General features: G+C 39.6%; 2 protein-coding genes and 1 pseudogene across 2 annotated transcripts; 1 reads left to right on the forward strand and 2 right to left on the reverse strand.

The window, feature by feature from the left end:
• Positions 1-3314: 3314 nt before the first annotated feature.
• LOC147522042 (flavonoid 3'-monooxygenase-like) lies at positions 3315-5587 on the reverse strand. Its single transcript, XM_086590620.1, has 3 exons — positions 5027-5587; positions 4232-4690; positions 3315-4142 (listed from the first exon to the last, which is right to left on the reverse strand). Exons 1-3 carry the CDS (start codon positions 5474-5476, stop codon positions 3510-3512), a joined length of 1542 nt encoding a protein of 513 aa, XP_086446746.1. The 5' UTR covers positions 5477-5587; the 3' UTR covers positions 3315-3509.
• Positions 5588-7901: 2314 nt separating this feature from the next.
• Positions 7902-18584, reverse strand: part of LOC147522043 (flavonoid 3'-monooxygenase-like) — a 43213-nt pseudogene continuing 32530 nt past the window's right edge.
• On the forward strand, positions 16774-17973 carry LOC147522044 (uncharacterized). Its single transcript, XM_086590643.1, has 3 exons — positions 16774-16950; positions 17044-17185; positions 17811-17973. The coding sequence occupies exons 1-3, from the start codon at positions 16791-16793 to the stop codon at positions 17827-17829; spliced, it is 321 nt and encodes a 106-aa protein (XP_086446769.1). The 5' UTR covers positions 16774-16790; the 3' UTR covers positions 17830-17973.

Below are 18584 nucleotides of genomic sequence, written 5' to 3' on the forward strand. Positions count from 1 at the left end.
AGAAATTAATTGAGAGTGTTTAACGAAGGAGTAATATAGAAATTATTGCAAGTATCATTATCATTACTGGAGAGGTTGGGTTATTTTTTTTAAGAGGCTATGAAAAATTAAAAATAAATAAACAAATTGTATAAAACGGAATTAAAATATTATTAAGAAATAATTAAATGATCTTTAATTCATTTACAAAACATTTAGTTCCTTAAGTAATACTTTTAAATGGCACTGAAAAAGAGTTTCAAAATGCTCTAGATCGTACATATGTCCCAATTAAACTCAGATCTCCAGACGATCCCGACCACCCTTTGTCTTGCCATTGTGTTTTATTATAATAGATGTAAACTACACTTTGTTTCTTTGTTTGCTTTTGGACTTTGGTTATGTTTATTCTTTCATCAGACAACTTCATCTTGCTGGATAATATTTGGATGGAACGGCTTATCTTTGTTTTATATTTTTATGGGATACGAACATTGAGGACAACGATGCTCACATGTAGACGTTAGTCTTGGTAGATACTGGTGACATGCGGATAATGCATGAACAAAGAAAGCGAACTTAAATGGAGGGCGAGTGACAATCCGATTTTTAACCAAAACTGTGGATCTATAGGAGCACTTGAATTATCACCAGCTCATCCTCCATTTAGTCCTCCTATTCATGGTCGTAAAGGTCCCTTTGGCCAACAAGTAAATAACCAAGCAAAACAACTACCATTTGGTATTCTTCAACAACAACAGCCACAAGAGCAAGAACTAGCACCACAAATACAAACACAACCACATCAACAGCCACAAGAACTAGCACCAGAATCAGAACCGCAACCACTACAACAACAACAACAACTAGAATTTTCTCAACAGAGTTTAAACCAGCCGTTCTCTTCACTGAACCAGCCTTTTGGAGTTACTTCAGATTAGTAGGTCAATTAGAACATTGCCCCAAAATATCCAACCCTCAATAACTTCACTCCTGGATTTGGGTATGAACCTCATCACCTTGACTCTACCATTCAAATACTACTCCAAAGACCCAAGAATTCTAGCACAACTCTAAATTTCACCGAGTTAATGGCATCAATTCAAACTCAATATTGTTTCTATAAAGGACTTGATAGAGAGTATTGCTTCCAAACATATAGTTAATGAAAGCAGTCCTAGACCGTAAAGCTTCCTCCACGCACACATGAGCATATGCAACATTATCAACGTATGTGAAGTCACACATATTTTCAACTGGAATGAAAATTATGGTTACTACACAAAATCTTAGTTGAACAAATCTTGTTAGTGCTAAAAAAAACCCAAGTCACATGTTGAAAATATTTCAATCAACTCAAAATATAATCATAGGCTGTCACTCCCTAGAAACAAGTCCTTTCTCATAGCGACCAAACTATAGAAAAAGAGATAAATAGTAACACTTACCATATAACCAACACTGCATGTCAAAGAGGGAATCCATCTTCATTAATTATTTGCTACTATCAAGGAACATATCAAGGAAGATACCTTCAAAGAAGAGAAAACATGTAAAGAGGGATGTTCATACTTCAATTTGATAGTAAGTTGTGACATCAAGGTACAGACACAATATGCAATCACTAGTGTCGATATGAATTTTACAGATGCTACTATTTGACCAAATAATGACTTGATAAAAGAAAAGACCTAATAGATACTAAAGGAAATTGGTGTGGGGGATATCACAAGATTCATGCCAGAACAATAGGTTTGAAGCAGGATTTGAGAGATGCCCCATCCAGAGTTTGAAATGGAGAGGATTTCTCTTGGGAGAAGTAATAGATTTAAATTTTTTTGAAATTGAGAGTGGGAGAGGGAAACAATGGAGAAGAGAGAGTTTAGTGAAGAAATCATAATTGGTGAAAAGAGTTGTGAGAGATTGGCGCGTAATTATTTCCTTTTTTCCAAACATACGAAAGTTTTGGGTTCGGGTTCTCTTTCTTTAATGGTTATTCTCTTTTTTATGTTGGACTAGCATGTGTCCTGTGCTACGCATCAGTTCGCCAGGTTGTAAAGAACTAAAATAAAAATTGTTAAAAAAACTAAAGAGAAACAATTTTTTTGTGAATCTCTCACTAAGAAAAGAGAAACAATTTTCTAAAAATGGGGAAGATATACAATTCCTATACATAAATTTTAGCTTTTAAATTAAGAAGACTATCCTACAATTATTGAAGAAGGAGGTGGTTCAATTTTAATAGAGATCAGGAAGCCAACTGTAATTATTAATAAATAGGAGAGATGTAATTTAAATAAACGTAGGGAGGTGGTTCTAAAATCTTAAAATTGAGAGATTAGAAATACACTGTTCGGTTGAGAAGTGGCTATCATATAGTGTAGAGATTACTGTTATGGGTAAATTTGGTATTTCATGGTTGGATCATGGATTTCCCAACAAAAATCAGATGTGGGGCTGAGATTAGTGCACATTGGAACGGAAGAAAACCTCTTTTTTAATTGAAATCAATATTTTTAATTGAATTTGTTGTTAAGGACGGATATTTTGAAATTGGAGAGGCTGTTTGAGAAGGCAAAGAAATGGGTCTTTGAGAGTAAACTCAATAAAGGCAATGGGAGGTTGCAATAGTTACCCTTGATACCTAACACATAACAGGTATTTTAGAGCAATGACAAACTTATAATAATTCTGTTTTTTTTTGTCTGCCCCAACACAAAAATGGAAGGTGCGGATAACATGAAGTTTAGATTGTGAGGGTTTGGGCTTTAATTACTTTTTTGTTATTTCTTTTTAGGTTTGGAAAAAAGTAAAGAAAACTAGAAAAATAGGAGACGGAGAACTTGATGGCAGTTAAGTCATGGACACGTGGTGGTGTAATGCAATGGTTACTGGGATTGCAATCCAGTAACCGATTACGTACTTCATAGCTGGACTCTTTATGCTATTGAATTAATGAAAAAAGAATGATATTTATCGGAAAAATAAAGGAATAGATTTTATGCTATTGAATTAATGAAAAAGGCCTCAAATTTGGAAGGCCTCATATTTCCTAATTTATCCAATGATATTTATTTGTTTACGGAAAATCCACCGCAAAATGACATCTCGAATAGATATTTACCGAAAAAGGAAAAAAATTGTTTCATAGATGGTTAGGAAAGAATCTCCACATTCTATGAGATCTTAATTAACTTGTCTTAATTAAAGAAATTGTCATTACACTACTAGGAGGAGATTTTCTAAAACAAATGAATCTATTATTTTATTTATTTATAGTTTTGATGTTTATTTGGTTACAGTTTTTCGTGTTGTTCAAAAATAAAGGAAAAAGAAATTAAAAACTTCCAGTTTATTAATTAAGAGAACAAATTATTGTTTTAAACATAAAATTAACCTTATATTCGCAGTGCCTACCATTCATCAGCAGTAGCATCATTTAAAACAACACGCGAAATCAACAACCGAACCAAAAAACATATAACTAGCTAGCTTTGTACGTCCAACTTCTATTATAAGATACCGGTAGACTACACTTTTGGAGCCAACCTAGACCTTGGGAGTAACATCAATGGAACTTTTCTTTGCAAGGTAATCCCAAATGCCTCTTCCATGTTCAGTTTCTCGGCCTTCTGACCCTCGGGAAGTTCCCAGTCGAATGCATGGACTAGAGTCGCAAATAAGAAAGTGACCATTCGTATGCCAAGATTCATACCTGCACACATTCTCCTGCCTGCACCAAAGGGTATAACCTCAAAGTCATTGCCTCTAATATCAACATGGGCATGTTCACTGCCTGGAAGGAACCTTTCTGGTCGAAATTCTAGTGGCTCTGGCCATATCGCTGGGTCTCGCGAAATAGCCCATACATTTACTAGAAGAGTACATTTTTTGGGAATGAAGTATCCATTGATTTCACAACTTTCAGAGGCCATTCTAGGAAGGGAGAGTGGTGTTGATGGATGGAGTCGAAACGTTTCTTTGATGATTGCTTGAATGTAAGGAAGTTGGATTAGATCAGCCTCGGTTAGGAAGCGATCTTTTCCCACGACAGAGTCCACTTCTGCTTGGGCTTTGGCAAGAACCTCTGGGTGTCGAATGAGCTCTGCAATAGCCCACTCTACTGTGCTTGATGATGTATCAGTACCTGCGGTAAATAAGTTCTACAACAAAAATATCAGAAATAATCCCAAGTACAACTAATACATGCATAAAACTTATGCACAAATCATAAATGTCATTATCAAAGTACCAAAAGTAAGGCTTTGATGTTCGTCTCAGTAAGCTTTCCACCTTCACCATCAGCATTTTCCTTCAATCCAATCAATGTACTCAACAAAGTCATATGCTTTCCCGTCCCAGAAATATTACCACTATCAATCTTAATATTATGTTCTTCTATACACTTGGTCAAAAAATCATCCCACTTTCTATGCAATTTCTTCAGCTTAGCTTGTACACCTTGTAAATCCAGCCACTCAAGGGCAGGTACAAAATCACCAATATTAAAAACACCAACTAAAACCATAAGCTCCACAACCATTTGTTGGAACTCATTTGATTGCTTGTCTCCACTACCATAACTAAACACTTTTTGCCCCAATATCACCCTTGCTAAGGCATTTGTAGTGCACACCATAAGTAACCGGCCCAAGTTTATTGGGGAAGAGCCAGGTTTCAATAGAGCATTGGTTAATACTGCTACCTCTTCCTGCATACATTGAATCAATAAGATCTCATGAAAATATAATACAAGTACATTATTACATGGTGCACAGATCATAATATATTCCTTGGGACTTTTGAAATTTTGAAAATTATTCCGAGTTCCAGAAATCATTATGGAATGTAAAGTATATTTGTAGCTAGCAGTGTAACTTCTGATATAAACTGGACTATTGTGGTTCCGATTACTTTTGAAAATTTTCTTTACTACGAAATGGTCTTTTAGCCTTTTAGGATACAAAATGCATACATGATACATCCATTTAAACAAATGATGGAGAATGCAGAAAAAGAAAAGGAGATAAAAGAGAGAAGTACAAACCTGACGAACGTGACGAAAATCATCCAAAGCCTTAGCAGAGAAAAGATGAACGCTTGTAACCTTTCGCAACAAACGCCACTTAGGTCCATAAGGTGCAAAAACAAGGTCTTGATAATTATAGGCAATATACTTCGCACCAGAGGCCGGTGGTCTAAATGAAAAATTAGCATCATGAATCTTTAAAAACTGTTCCGCTACACTAGCTGATTGAGCGACCACGACATTTACATAACCCAGCCGTAGATACATAAGTGGTCCGTATTTTCGAGCCAACAATGCCAAGGACTGATGAGGAGCAGGTCCCATATGTGGCAAATTGCCAATTATGGGCCATGGTTTCGGGCCAGGAGGCAGAGGAAGAGCAGTGCTACTCTTAAGAAATGTACGTACAATGAAATAAACAATAGTGGCAAAGAGTAGTGTGGAGAGCAAAAGCTCTAGAGAATTCATTGTTAGTGGCTTCTTTCTTCTATTTTTGCTGTGATATGAGAATAAGTGTCAATGGTAAGTGAAGAAAAGAGTGGGGGTTTTAATGAAAGTGGTGGTTGTACGTGTCAGTCAAATTGACCGTAAGAAAAAGCATTGGGTAAGTAGTAGCAACCTCTATAAAAAATTATGTTTTCTCATCGTTGAACAAAAATTAATAGATTTTCAGATTGAATAAATAGGGAAAGTGGAGGTTTTAACATCAAATTTTCAAGGATATATTTTCCAGATTGAAGGTTATATGGCCGGATGTCCGTGTATCTCATAGTACAAAATTGCTAATAGTTTTTCTACGTACTAAAACTTATCGGTAATTACTGGGATTGGCTCATCTTTTTGTCGATAGCTGAGATTTGACAGCAACCACATCAATTGCAACCAAGTGAAGGTTAGGTTGAACATTTGGCTTATATTTTCACACATCAACCTTATTTCCAGTCTAACCGGCCATCTACGTACAAGTTGGATCTTTTTTCCATTTTTGGATTGGTGGGAAAAGCGAAAGGAGGAAAAAGGTATCACGTTTGCACTGTTTGTTTGCACATTAATGAAAAACATAGATATTTACCCAAAAATAAAATAAAATAATAGATGGCCGGTTAGGGAGACTAGGGAGGAGATTTTAAAACAAAGAGTTCAGTTGTTAACTTGTCAATTGTTGTTGAAAAATTAATTAAATACTTGTTAAAAGAGTCTCTTCATGTAAAATTGTAAAAATGCCACCTGAACCAATTTCAAAAATACTGGTACATTACGTGCCAATTAAAAATAAAAGCATTCAAGTTAGGGACAAAATTATGATTGGAATTTGGAAGTGTCTCAAAACAAAACTGGATTAGAAGTCTTAGAACCATCCTCAGTCCTGACTAGTGGCTTCCAGAGCGTAAAGTTAATAACTAGTGCAATATACGCTTAAAGATTGAATTCAAAACGCACATTCCTTAAAGAGTCTGTCCCGCTTGGTGGTTGTAGACTTGTAGTACGTATGATCTCAATATCTTATCTATGATTAGGTACTGGTAGAGTATAAATGCGGAGCCAACCTAGGCATTGGATGCACCATCAACGGTTCCTTTCTTTGCAGAGTCAGCCCATATGCCTCTTCCATTGTTTAGGTTTTCGGATATCCGGGGGCCCTCAGGAAGTTCCCAATAGAATGCTTGGACTGGGGTAGCAATTAAGAAAGTAACCGTTCTTATTCCTAGATTCAAACCAAATGGTATAACCTCAAAGTCATTGTCTCTAATACCAATGTGAGCTTGTTCACTGCCATCAAGAAACCTTTCTGGTCGAAATTCAAGCGGCTCAGGCTAGAGTTTTTCTACAGCAACACACAAAGTGAACCGAAATTTCTAAACAAACTGACGTGGCTAAGTGAATCACGTGTAGAACTTAATTCTCTCCATACTTTTTCTCAAAGAAGTGAGAACACCATGTTTGCTTCAATCTCCTCTCAAAGGGTGCTAATTTCTTGCAATGTTATTAAATGGGGTTACTATTTGTGAGCTTATGTTAGTTGGGTTTCTCTATTTCATTCTTCTAACTCTTGTGTTATTCCTTATAATCATATTTACTTGGATGAAATGGGTCTCTTTTTTTGCGAGCTCTCATTTTCAAAATCTGAATAAGAAATCGTTCAGCCCTGGAATTCTAATCATCCATACATAACCTTAAACTGCAATTGTAATTTTGTTAGGATCCCCTAAAAAATTCTAGCACCAACAACTATATCAATTTCAACAACGACAACTATAAAACTACATGATGAGGTTGTATGAGTTATAATATTAACTACATTGATGATGTTTCACTTCCAATGAGAGAGAGATGAAAATGGATTGGGAGGTTCAGGTTTGAAAATTTTGGCAAATTGAAATTGTGAAAGTGATGATAAGGCACGTGCGTTTTTCATGCCACATCATTGTGTTTAGCCATTCGGTCCATGTTGTGTGTTACTTTAGAATCAGGCAATGTAGCTGGGTCACACGAATTTTTAGGAATTAAGTATCCATTGATCTTTGCCCACGACCGAGTCAAGTTCTGCTTGGGCTTTCGCAAGAATTTTTGGGTGTCGAATTAGCTCAGCAATAGCCATTCCACCGTGCTTGAAGATGTCTCGGTACCTGCAATAAATAGATTCTACCAGAGAAAGGAAAATTAGGAATAATTGAAGAACAATGTATAGTGGTAAATATTTCCATGAAATACATAAAACCACATAATTAATATTAAGAACATAGATGAGTAAAAAAAGTTCAGAAAAGTACCAAAGCAAGGCTTTGATGTTGGTGTCCGTAAGTTTTTCTCGTTCACCATCAGCATTCTCCTTCGTTTCAATCAACATACTCAACAAATCTTTACGCTTTCCGTCTCACTTATATCACCACACTTAATTAATAGTAACATTATGTTCTTTTATACACTTGTCCAAAAATGATCAAACCTTCTATTTATATTTTGCAACTTAGCTTGTTCACGTTGTAAGTCCAACCATTCAAGTGCAGGCACAAAATCACCAATGCTAAAAACACCACTTAAAACCATAAGCTCAAACACCATTTGTTTGTTTGTACTCATCTGATTCCTTGTCCCCGCTACCATCAACAAACACTTTTTGTCCTAGCGTCGCCCTTGCTAGTGCATTGGTGGTGCACACGGTGAGCAGTTGTCCCAAGTTTACAGGTGCTGAGCCGGATTCGATCTCTTAGAGCTTTTGTTAACACTGCTACCTCTTCCTACATGAAATTACTTCAAAAGATTAAGATATTGTGAATAATATGCTGATCATATTGTGAAAAATTATATATGTTCAGCTATATTGATATTAATTTTGTCCTTCGAGTAAAATAATATAGATGAACCATGAACGTTTCTATCTGATGTTCGTGTGTTTCATAACAAGTGTAAAGGAGCCTTTTGGTCTTCCTTTACATACAAGGTAAAGGATCAGCCTACGTATCTTACTCTCGATTTTGGGGGGAGAGAAGAATCAGGTTTGGCGTAGTTCATATGGGAAGTATTTATAGGTGATGAAAGTGAATCGTCACCCAACACGTGTAAAGATCAGCACAAATGTAGGGTGGAGAATGTAGAGGAGTGTGAGAACTGTGCTAATAGGTCTGCCATAATGATGGGGATTAGTAGCATGTGTTAGTAGCTTGCGGCAGTGGTCAGTAGCTGGCGGCAGTGATTTGTGTACGTGCAACTTTAGTCATGATTGCTTCTAGAAAGTGGGCTGAGTCATGATACAGAATGAACTGCGTAGTGATACAAACTGTTCTAGAGCGATCTCGTAGCTCGTGGGTGCGATCTAGTGACATAGGTCGGAGACATAGGTCAGAGGTCGTTGTGATATTTTCACATGCTAAGCACGTGCTTGATATTCCTGAAGGAGAATATCACTCCCTCACACAGCCCCCTCTCAGTAGGTCGTGCAGTTCATTGAAGTGATCTGCTGAGAGAACACTGCAGCGTGTGTTGAACATGCATAGAGAGACGAACTGATGGAAGTGGAAATATCCAACGGACTATTGAGATCGATTCGTGCTATTTGGTGATCTGATGTGCGATAATAGTTAGCACGCATTAATGCGACCGTAAGCAAATCGGGCGATTCTGCGCGGAAAATGTGCCGCCCCATTTTTTCGGGATTTGAAAAGACAAGATAGCTTGTTGGAAGACGTGTGCGGCTAGGGCTAGGGTGTAATCATGACGCTTTGGAAAATGGAGGGGCGGTTATACAAAATAACGCTGGCTATCTGAATCGCCATATTTTGCTTCCCTTTGCAGAAAAACTCACTACACCCAGAGTCTTCAGGTTAGTTTTCTGCCATTGTTGATCTTCTGCTATTTGCTTCGTTCTTGCTTTTTGTTATTGAGTTGTTAGGTCGTTCATCTCGTTGTCTGTTGTTAGAGTTGTGAACGACAAGAGAAAGATGTCTGACTCAGATGATACACGATCTAATGAGATTTGTGAAGTTTCTCTTGGTTGGGATGACGCGGAGGAAGAGAAGGAAGAGTCCATTTGTGGTGTGAGTGGGGGTGACAATGAGGATGATGATGTTGATGAGGCGAAAGGTGGAGAAGATGATGCCCGATCTGCCTCTGTGTTTGCTGTAACTAGCACTTCAGGTCGTGATGAGAGGTCGTCGTCTAGTGGGCTGCCACCTAGGGCTGTAGACAAACACGCTTTGAGGGTGTTCCCCTACCTGAGAAAGACTTATGGGATAACCGTAAGTGATCTGGAGATCCACGAGCCCGCACGGGTCTTTAGCGATAGGTACAATCCCCCAAACTATAGGGTTATAATCTGTGAGGGGCAGCTGAGGGCGCATATGATGATATCGTTCTCTAAACTGGTCTGTGCGTTCTTGAACTTTTGTGGCAAAGCGCCCTGTCAGTTTGTAGGTATCACATGGCGATTGTTTAAGGTGTTTGACCTGTTGAACGCCAGCGGTGAGTACCGGATAGGGGTTGCTAATATTATTGAGCATTTCTCAGTAAAGCGATCTTGGGCTCTTAACTTTAATCTACAAATGCGAGCTACAAGGTTGAGTGTTATGGACGGTGTGAGTAATGAGTCTTGGGACAAAAGGCTGTTGCTGTTTGTTGGGAACTTCTGTGCCATAGGGTATAATGTGGAACATAGGATATGTGACCTTAGTGGTGGGTACCAGTACGCTATTTGAGTGTTACGATATTGCATCTGTTGATTTTGTATTGACTTTACATCTTGTTGTCTGTGAAGAGCTCGCTATAGAGAGGGAAACTGATCGGCTGGTGATCGAGAAGTCCGCAAGGCTGATGCAAGCGTAGAAACGGGCAAAACTTCCTGAGGGTGCGCATTTCTTTAGGGAACGGGGAGGGCCTGTGATTAGGGAGAAGAGGAGGGTGCATAAGAGGAGGGCTCGGGGTGAGGCGATTGGTGAAGCATCAAGTGGTCCTATGATGGAAAAACGTAAGAGCGACTTGGTGACGAGGGAAGATAAGAACCGGAGCCGTGCTGGGCCGAAGCAACCCTCTGGAGGTGCTGGTGCCTCTAGGGCTGGGGTGGAGAATGGTCAAGAGAACATACCCTTCGACCTGGATGAAATCACCTTTGAAATCCCAGAGCAAAGTCGCTTGCCCAAGAGGAGAGGCGACGATCCTGAAGCCCGACCTGCCAAGGTCGCAAGGGTAGTTGAAGCCGCACTTGGGGGTAGTTCTGGAGCTGGTGGTGAAGGGCGAACCGGGGGGAGGGCGGCTCACAGTTCGAGGTCTAGGCCACTCCCTGACTTCAGCGTGCTAGGTGAAGAGACCACGGAGGTCGCACCGACGAAGGTCGCTGGAGATACCTTTGAGAAGATGAGAGGGAAGGCTGCTATGAAAGAGACTGGCAAAGGTCACTCCGGTGGGGAAAGATGAGCTGGAACGCAACCTAATGTATGTGGATGAAGCGTCTGGCAAAAACCGCTTTGTGAAGAGGTCGGATTATAGCTACAAATCCGCCCTTATAGCTGCTTGTTTACTAGAGGGGATGACGCTGGGTGGTGATAGGAAGGACTTGGATTCCAATGAGCTGGAGTCAAACATAAGGGGAATGGATAAGGCGTGGTGCATGGTAAATACCTCCTGTATTACAATTTGTCTGTCTTGTTCTGCCTCGTGTTATGACTTGATACTGATGCGGTGCATTGTGCCTACTGCTGCAGTGTATTAATGGGTATCAGAAATTGAAAACGGTTGCTCAGTTCGCTGAGATAGAAAAGACTGAGGTCGAGTCTCTGAGGGACGAGCTTTCGACTCTTCAAGAAGTGGAACGGTCTGAGAAGAAAGAACTGGATGCTTTGAAGACGCAGCTCACTTCATTGACTTTGGAGAAGACGTCAGCTGTCAATGAGTCGGCCGAGTTAAAGCATGAGGTGGACGACCTGAAGAAAAAGTTAGCTGCAGCGAATGCTTTTGCTGAAAGATGCAAAACTTCCACGGTGTAAGCAAAGGAGGCCTATTTTGCCATTCGTGCTGAGGTAGAGGAGCTGGAGAAAAAATACGAGGATTTGCAGGAGGAACATAAACGTGGGGCTTTGGGTGGTCGTAGGAATGAAACACTCGAAGATGCTAGTAATGTTCATGAGGTCGTGCCTCCTTCTACTACTGGTGTATTGGCTGATCAGCCTCAGGCTTTGGGTGACTTGGATGTGACCGTTACTAATGCGGCTGTGGCGACTTCCTGCGACCCTAGCTCCTCCCCAGTGTTGAATGCACTCATCTCGAAAAGCTTTGATAACGTTGTTTAAAGACGGTGGTTTAACTTTGTGTTTGTTATGTGGCCTTTGGCTTAAAACAATAGAACTGGTTTCCTAGGGTAACCTGGGCAGCTCGTCTTTCTTTTTGTTTGTGAAAATGATGAATGACTTAGCCTCCTTGAATGTTCTGGGGAGTTCAAGTAGTGATAACTGGTGGCTAATTGAGTTGGATTTTCTAAGTAGACTCAGCAGCTCGATTAACCAGTGAATTGCGACTTAACTGTGGTCGTCAGTCCGCTCGTTTGCTTGTATGGAACGCACGTCGCTTTATTTTGTTCAATTACTTGATGTTTTGCATATGATGTGTCTGATTGTGTTTTGTAAATACGTGACTCTTGTTGTGACCTGTGGTAAGAGTGAGACAGGTTATCCTCGCTGTGAGCTTGTTGACATGTCATGCTTGTTATTCGTTTTTAGCATGGTAGGTTACACAGATCTTTAGGACGCATGAAGTGTTCGATTCTTTGGAGCAACATGGGCTACAGTACGTGCGTGGCACGTGTAGGAATATGGGCGGTTGGGAGATATGAAATGATGGCTGCCAGGTGGCCTAATGTTTGGCGTCTTGATGCTATTATGACGTGCCTTGGGAGGTACGTTACTTGGGCATAAGTAGAGCTATTAGGGGAAGCTCAAGGGTATTTGCGCTCCTTCATCTCCAAGTTGTTCTGTTGCAAAGCTCTTGCGCTCTTACCTTTACTGATCAGCTGAGGTACGTGCTCTTCTTTACTTAGTTTTTTGTTGGCTAAGAATGCTTTGTTCTTGTAGTCGTTCAATGATCTTTTCATTTCGTTTGTAGACTCGAGTATGGCTAGGCGACGTGGAGATGCTACTGGTGGTGATGAGGGGATGAGGGAAACCTCTCCCCTTGTGATGGAGGAGATGGAGTTTAGACCCCATCCTCATGGGAACTCTGGTAAGCACAAAGCTGATGATTCTGGTTCGAGGAAAGGCAAGCGTGCGAAGGTGAAGGGGCGTGGGAGACCTGGAGGTATCATGTTTAGGTCTCCCAGTCGTGGAGGGGGCAGCGACCTGAACCAGGAAGAACATGGTAACATGGGGTGAGGTCACAATGTTGCGGCTGGCAGTTCGTCCCAGCGTTCTGGTGATGTGGGTAGCGACTTCTTCTATGTTGGGAAGACGGGGAAGAAGCGCATGGTCAAATGTTCGGACTGCAACTTCCATTCGGCCTCTATAGCGACCTGCCTCCTGGAAGGAATGGTGCTAGATGGTGATAAGGCTGAGTTGGGTGATGAAACTTTGGAGGCGACCCTGAAGACCACAAACTTGGCATGCTGTTAGGTGACCTTTTTTCTTGCACTGATGTTTTGTGGTATGAATGACGACGATTAACGCGAGCGTTCTCTTTGCAGTTTTTAGCGGGGTACGATAAATTAAAGCGAGCTGTGAAGCGTTCTGATAATGTCGATGGTGGTGCGGCTGAGCTGGTTAGGATGCGTACTACCTGGGAAGCCGATAAGAAGAAGCTGACGTCCTTGAAGAAAAACATCGACACACCGGGGAGAAGATCGTCTTTGGTTAGTTCAATGAATGACTTGGGCGAAAAAGCCGAGTCCGTGGATCGAAAGTACGCCAAGCAAAGTAATCAAACCGTGGGCAACGAAAAAGCGCAAAGGGAATATGATCGCATTTGTGAAGATCATGGTGTGCTGGCGGAACTGTACGTTGAACTGCTGGAAAAGCAAGATCGTGAGGCTGAAAAAACTGTGGCACTTGTCGTAGCATGCGATGCGAGTAATATCCCTTATACCAGCGTCGTTCCAATGGATAAACATGTTGTTGCTGATGCGGGATGATGATTGTTGGACTTTTCTCTATAAGTTTTGAAGAAATTTTTGGATGTGTTATTAGTTCGCCTCTCTATAAGAGAGTTAAACAATAAAACTGGTTTCTCAGGTTTGCCTGAGGAGTTCGCCTTGTGGTACAGATACTCAACGAGCTGGTTTCCACGAAAGTGGTAGCTTGATATTTTGTGACATATGTAAGAAATACTGATCTGGATTTCTTGGGTAGACCCAGCAGATCGGTGTATTCGTGAACTGGTTTCCTGGCATATGTCGGGCAGTTCTATTAATGAATGTATGTACGTGGAATGCACATTTTTGCTTGTACTTGATTGCTTGTAGCTAGTGTTCCGTTTATAATGCGTATGTTGTGTAGTGGCTAAGGAGCTTGAGACTTAGCTTAAAGAAGTATTTTGCTCGTAAATAATGTTCGCCTTGGTGGGCTGACGACTAGTAAGGATAGTATAAGCAACTTGGTAGCTCGGGTGAGTGTGCTAGTTTGATATAGCGTAGGGCTTGCTGAGAGCGTGTTAGCTTATAAAGGCTTTTGGTTCACTGAGAGCGTTCTCACTGTATTGATCCTAGAAGTATAAGTCCTCAACTAGTGAGAATTAGAGAGGCTATGGAGCCTGTTAGCTCAAGAGAGCATTCTGCTCACGGAGAGCGTGTTAGCTTATGAAAGCATATTGCTCACTGAGAGCGTTCTCACTATGTTGATCCTAGAAGTATAGGTCCTCAACTAGTGAAAATTGGAGAGGCTATGGAGCATGTTAGCTCAAGAGAGCATTCTGCTCACGGAGAGCGTGTTAGCTTATGAAAGCGTATTGCTCACTGAGAGCGTTCTCACTGTGTTAATCCTAGAAGTATAGGTCCTCAACTAGTGAGAATTGGAAAGGCTATGGAGCCTGTTAGCTCAAGAGAGTGTTCTGCTCATGAAGAGCGTGTTAGTTTATGAAGGCGTCTTGCTCACTGAGAGCGTTCTCACTGTGTTGATCCTAGAAGTATAGGTCCTCAACTAGTGATAATTGGAAAGGCTATGGAGTCTGTTAGCTCAAGAGAGCGTTCTGCTCACGGAGAGCGTGTTAGCTTATGAAAGTGTCTTGCTCACTGAGAGTGTTCTCACTGTGTTGATCCTAGAAGTATAGGTCCTCAACTAGTGAGAATTGGAGAAGCTATGGAGCCTATTAGCTCAAGAGAGCGTTCTGCTCACGGAGAGCGTGTTAGCTTATGCATGCGTATTGCTCCCTGAGAGCGTTGAAACTTCTGAGAGTGTTAGAAGTGTGTGTATACTGGTTGATGAGATTGAACGGAGTAGGTTGCAATACAAACACATGTAACCTACACTACAACAAATAACCTTTTCAGCGACGAAACTTTTAGCAACGTTAAGAAAGCGTAGGCAATAGTTACTATTAGCGACACTTTTTATCGTCGGCAATAAGTTTTTGTCCCAAGATGAAATAATGACTTCAAATGACGCTTTGTATCGGCCCTAAATAGTAACCGGTGGAGACATAAAAAAAAAAAAATTGTAGCTGATTTTTTAGCGACGGTAAACGCGTAGTTAAATAGTTTGCAAGCTTTGGCGATGATAATAGCGCCGGTATTTCATAGCATTTTCATAAGGATTGTAGGTAATTGGGGTATCTTTTAGTGGCACCCGATTTCGTCAGAAAATTGTTTTCCAATCTTCCCAATTTTCCACTGCCAATATTTTTGTTTCATTACTCGCGCCTATGATTTTGAAATCTGAGGGAAAAAAATCAAAAGAATCAGTCAAAACGGTAGAGAGGGGAAAAAAGAATAAAAAGGAAAAGGAAACCCTACGCTTTCTTACTCTTCCTCCCAACCCTCTCCCTACATCTCTTTCCTTCTCTCTCTCTCAATCAAATCAAAATAGAAGGTAACCTTTTCATTTTTGTTTAATTAATCCTTTAGTTTGTTTCTCTTTTTTTGTTAAATTTAGATTTTTTGTGTACACAGCGTTCCGTAATTGCAAGAGATTCACTCTCGTTTAAATCGGATTGGAACGGAATGAGATTATAACAAGGGGTTTCTGATTTAATCTCCCTTCTTCATTCGTTCAACCAAAGCTTGGTAAGTTACAAGGAAAAATTCTTTCGTTAAACTTGTTTGTAGGAAATTCAGATTGGAAAGTTGTGATTTTTTCGTTCAATTTCAGTTCCTTCACTACCCAACCACAAAAAGACATTTGTATGGTTTGACTCTGGGTTGCTATTGAAGTAGAAGAAAGGGCTTTTGTTTTTTGCGGGTTATATATTTTTTTTGCAAAAGCAGCAGAATGATACTTTGAGGTGCAGTGTATTGTTTATTATTACTATTCTTGTTTTCACTAGCATAGAGCTCTATTTTGAGGATTGGTTCATTTTGTTTCGTTGATTTGTTTTGATTGAGGTATTGGTTTTTTCAGGGCAGCGACTGGGTTAATGTTGGATGGGGACGATTTGCACCATTATGGTTGGTCTTGAATTGAGAGAAGTGACTTTTTAAGCATCCCCGGAGGAATGGCTAACTCTGCATCCAGGTAGATATACTTGACTTTCCCACCGACAAAGACTTTCGTGAGAAGACGCTTTCAATTACTTCGTGTTTCTCCTTACTCCTCATCTCTACCCGAAGTGAAGATTCTTTTCCTGTTTTTTGCTATTGTTTCGCAATTTAAAGACTTAGGGATTGAAGTGTACTTCTTTTTTTTCAAAGTATTTATGGACCCTGTACAGATGTGAGGATACCATTCCAAAGAGAAAAGAATGTTTGGGTTTGTTACATTAATCTATTCTCGAGAAACCGCGGAAGCTCATCCTCGCCAAAGGCAACCTACACTTTGTCTACGACGCTCGTGTGCTTGTTAAGCCCAACAAAGAGAAAGGGAAAGTCCCAGATAGGTACATGCACTCCACATTCCAATTTCATAGTTTCGATCTTTGTTTTATGCGTCAAATACATTTACCACCTCTTCCCAATAAATAAAGCGGAAACAACCAATGATGGAGTTGGGAGATTTCTCACCATCTGGTATTACTGGCCATGATCACAGGGACCCTTCAGCTCAATATGCAAATGGAAAGCAGTCTGAGGATGTTGTACAATACCAACGAACTGCTTATGAGAAGAAAGTTGGAGCAGGCTAAATTGCAACAAGAAATGGAGCTTCATAGTAGGAAACTAATGGGCCTGCACCTTTTTTATGGTAATAAGCACCATCGTCGCAATCTTTCTCCTGGAACTGGTTCCGTTCCCTCCCCAATTCACTCCCACACCTATGTCAATCAGAATTTCATGATTCCGACATCTTCACCTGGTCAGAGTAGTCCTATGACGCAATTAGGTAAGCATGAACAACAATTAAGGTTCTACAAACTCCTGAAGGTAGGAGCACATGTTACATTTTTTTTTTTGATGCCATCTTATTTACTTGCAGATAATTGTGCAATAAGTTGTGCAACTTCCTTATCCTTATCCACTATTACTGATAACGTCTCAAAGCCTCAAGCCGAGTTAGATCACGGGGACAACGATACGGAGGAGAACTCCAAGCATGGCGACAATAACACCCATGTCAGGTAATAATGTAACAGTAAACGATAAGGATTGAAGAGTTTTGTTTTTCAATCCTTGCTTTGGCAAAACTTCACGATCTTTTCTTGTTTTAGTTCATAAGGATTGAAAAGTTGTTCCATTTTTAAATCCTTGGTGCCACAAAATTTTATGATCTATTTCTTGTTTTGGTTCTATTTAAAGACTGTTGGATTTTTAGAGCAAAGCTCTATGATTTTTGATAAGTGGGTTTTAAAGGGTAGATTATGATAATTTATTCGTATACATTTTCATGCGTTGCATCCAAGACAACTTATGGGTTCGGGTAGTATGAAAACAAATAGTGAGCATGCAGTATTTTATATGGAATCCATAGGCAATTACCAAAAACGGTGGATACTTCCTTGAAGCTCCAATAATTATTATTAGCTCTTATATCTATTTGAACTTTGTAAGTAGGAGTGGATTGAAAGGATGAATTTTCTTTAAATTCATTCAATATGTTTGAGATGGAAGTTTTTGACATGATTTTAGTTGATAACTTCAACAACTTTTTGACTTTGTACGGTAATAACGTCAACATTTTCCTTTTCCATTCAGTTTTTTTTTTTTACTTTTTAGTGATTTAATATGTATTATCATTGTTTGCAGATTAATTTATACACAATAAAAGTTGTTTGGCGTTGCAAGAGTTTGCGAAGCTAGGCGTAATTTATGATATTTTTGTGAAGACAAAATTCCAAAGAGAACCATGTAATTACGCATATGCGCAGTAGACGATTTTCTATTGAGAGTTATGCAATTTTATTTCGGTTTTAGATTGTAACAGTTAATTAACTCACTCATACAATCTTACTTAATGGAAATTTGTTGATCATTTTATATTATTGTGCCCTTCTTTTGTTATATATTTTCTTTTTAAGTTTAATTGGTGTATGTTAGTTAAACTATGAAGGAAAAAAAAAAAAATAGAATATTTTGATTATGCAAAGGATAACAAATAGCAAAATTTTGACTGATGCTTCCATCGTTACCAAATATAGTGCAATTATAAAATCAAAAAATTTGACCACTAATGATGCTTTTGGCTACGAAATTAAAAATGTGGCCAATAAGAAGTTTTCGCGATGCTGTAAAATGTCGGCAAACCAAACTAAATTTTTGAAAATTTTGGATCTTTAGTGACGATTAAAACATCGCCAAAGTGTTATTATTGGCAACGTTTAAATAAATGTCACAGTAGGTGTACCATTTGCGACGTTTTGAAATTGATAACGAGAACCAAATTTGGCGACGATTTTATAGCTTTGGCCACGATTGAAAATGTCGCTGATTGGTAACTCTTTGGCGACAGTCAAAATTGTCACCTAAAAGAATTGCCGACTATAGCTTTAGCGACGATGGTGGGACGATGCAAAAGCGCCG

Source organism: Coptis chinensis, chromosome 1 (genome assembly GCF_015680905.1).
Source record: "Coptis chinensis isolate HL-2020 chromosome 1, ASM1568090v1, whole genome shotgun sequence".
NCBI classification, from domain to species: Eukaryota; Viridiplantae; Streptophyta; class Magnoliopsida; order Ranunculales; family Ranunculaceae; genus Coptis; species Coptis chinensis.

What these genes read in the sequence shown, in the direction of transcription:
- LOC147522042 (XM_086590620.1), bottom strand. Translation starts at nt 5,476, where the DNA reads ATGAATTCTCTAGAGCTTTTGCTCTCCACACTACTCTTTGCCACTATT. An exon ending in ATTTTCGTCACGTTCGTCAG is followed by an intron (nt 4,691 to 5,026) that starts GTTTGTACTTCT and finishes CAATGTATGCAG; the next exon opens with GAAGAGGTAGCAGTATTAAC. An exon ending in ACATCAAAGCCTTACTTTTG is followed by an intron (nt 4,143 to 4,231) that starts GTACTTTGATAA and finishes TTTTTGTTGTAG; the next exon opens with AACTTATTTACCGCAGGTAC.
- LOC147522044 (XM_086590643.1), top strand. Translation starts at nt 16,791, where the DNA reads ATGGGCCTGCACCTTTTTTATGGTAATAAGCACCATCGTCGCAATCTT. An exon ending in TAGTCCTATGACGCAATTAG is followed by an intron (nt 16,951 to 17,043) that starts GTAAGCATGAAC and finishes ATTTACTTGCAG; the next exon opens with ATAATTGTGCAATAAGTTGT.